General features: G+C 40.2%; 1 protein-coding gene across 1 annotated transcript; it reads right to left on the reverse strand.

The window, feature by feature from the left end:
* On the reverse strand, positions 1–1,173 carry LOC145689490 (uncharacterized). Its single transcript, XM_081763661.1, has one exon. It carries the CDS (start codon positions 1,171–1,173, stop codon positions 1–3), a length of 1,173 nt encoding a protein of 390 aa, XP_081619787.1.
* Between the last annotated feature and the right edge of the window lie 987 nt (positions 1,174–2,160).

Below are 2,160 nucleotides of genomic sequence, written 5' to 3' on the forward strand. Positions count from 1 at the left end.
TCATGCAATGGTTGACCACATGAGGCAATGTCTCATTAGGGTAATCACATTTTCTACAATTTTTATTTTCGTTTTATTGGATTTTTTAGCTCCATTTAGGGGGACCAGGTTTAGTCTAGCTCTGTGTATGAACCTCCAGTCTGCAAACCTCGTATAAGCCCCATCCGTCAAGAAGTGAGAGCTCACATTGGCCTTCTGGGCACATTCAATCGCTTTTCCCTGATCAGGGTACTGGGCAAGCTCATCGCTCCTCTTCCTTTGCCTCACTGTTCTCAGTCTCCTGGATAAGTTATGTCTTTGTTTAGCGTTTACCCTAATTTCCTCATTTATTATCACTTCAGGTTCATTTCCGTTGAATTCCCACTCACACTGTATTCTTGAGGAGGCTTTCCTTGCCTCAGACCACGTGGATTTGTAACTGTTTGTCGTTTTTTGATACTCTTCATCCATTTCCCCTGAGAGGAACTTCCCTTTGTCTATCTCATTTGCATCTTTCTTTAATCTTTCACCCACTGTTTTCTTTAGATCTTCTGATGCAATTCTCCGTATTTTCTCATCTACTGAGGTTAACAGCTTGAAGGCATTATCGATCAGAGCGATGTCTGAGTCTTCAGCTGACATCGGGATTCCGCATTGTCCTCTCCTTCTCAAGCCATACAGGTAGTGGTTGGAACTTTCTTGCGGGAGGTTAAGGGTTCTCTTAAATTCCGGTCTCAGTATATCATCTAGTTTTTTCCATTCCGTCTTCTTGAAAGTATTCATTCTGTATAAAAATTGAAGGGAGGGATAGAAGAAGGTCCTCATTGTATCAAATCTCTGCCATGGAGCTAATTTTGATGTTAATATTCTCTTACCTTTATTTATTATGCTCAGCATGTTTTCTTTATTTGATGCAATATTGAACCCAACGGGCTTCCCCAGAAATTTTGTTTCATCCCCTTCTCTCAGCTGTTCTATTTCCTCATTTTTTATCTTTATTTCCATGCCTCTGCATCCAGCCGGCTTGCTACCTGATATTCTTAATATGCGACACTTTCCGGGGTTAATATTGAGTTTTATCTTTTCCAGTTCTTCTACTACTAATGTCACCTTGTTTTGTAAGTCATCGGGGTCACTACCTAAGATGGTCAGGTCGTCCGCAAAGGCCAAGATTCTGTGCTCTGTATTTTCCATTTCAACTTTCCTTATTATCGGGTCTATTGCTAAAACGAATAGCAGGCCACTCAGTGGGCACCCCTGTCTTACTCCCGCTTTTATTTCGATTCTATTCGTTGGGCCTTCTCATGTTATTACTCTCGTTGCCGATCCCTTATATATATCTTCAATGATTTTAATTAGTTTTTCACCTACCCCCATTTTTCTTAGCGCCAGTACTATTGCCTCATGTGGTAGTGAGCCGAAAGCATTTGAGCAATCAAGCTGGGCAATACATATTTTTTTCCTCTCCGCTCTTGCTTCTCTAATCATTTTCTCTAAAACATAATTGTGTTCAAATACACCGTCAAATGGCATAAATCCTTTCTGTGCTTTAGATATCAACTCTTGTTCCAAAATCCTTTCTTTAATCTATTTGCCCAACAGCCCATGTATAGCTTAGCTATGGTTCTTGATAATGCTATCGGCCTATAATTCTTTATATCATTAAGGTCACCTTTTTTGTATATTAAGATGGTAGATGTTTCCTTCCATTCTTCAGGAACTCTAGCATACTTTAAACATATATTGAATATGGTTGCTAGTAGGGTGCCACCCGGATCCAGTTGTTTCCAGTGGTGGTAGGTTATTCTGTCTTCTCGTGGCGCAGAGTTTTCTGTTTTACTGAGTTTCCTTGTTACCTCATCAGGAGTGAAAAGCCCTTGATTTATCTCATCCTTGGCAGCGTTTATGTGGTCATACACACTAGGTTCAATGAACTTCCCCTCATAGATTTCCCTAAAATAACCTTCAGTATTTTCCTTAGGTACCGGACATCTTGGGGAGTTATCATCCAGAATCAGCGTAATTGCCCTACGCCTATTTCTTTTATGTAATTGTTGAATAAATTTAGGGTCATCTTTGTCTTGATCTTCCACTCTGCCCCTTACTTCACCACCCTTCCTTGGTTTCAGTTTAAGCAGCTCAGATGCTCTTACTGTTAATTCGTTCAATATCTGGGAGAAT

Source organism: Thermobia domestica, chromosome 7, assembly GCF_964235325.1.
Source record: "Thermobia domestica chromosome 7, izTheDome1.hap1.1, whole genome shotgun sequence".
NCBI lineage: Eukaryota > Metazoa > Arthropoda > Insecta > Zygentoma > Lepismatidae > Thermobia > Thermobia domestica.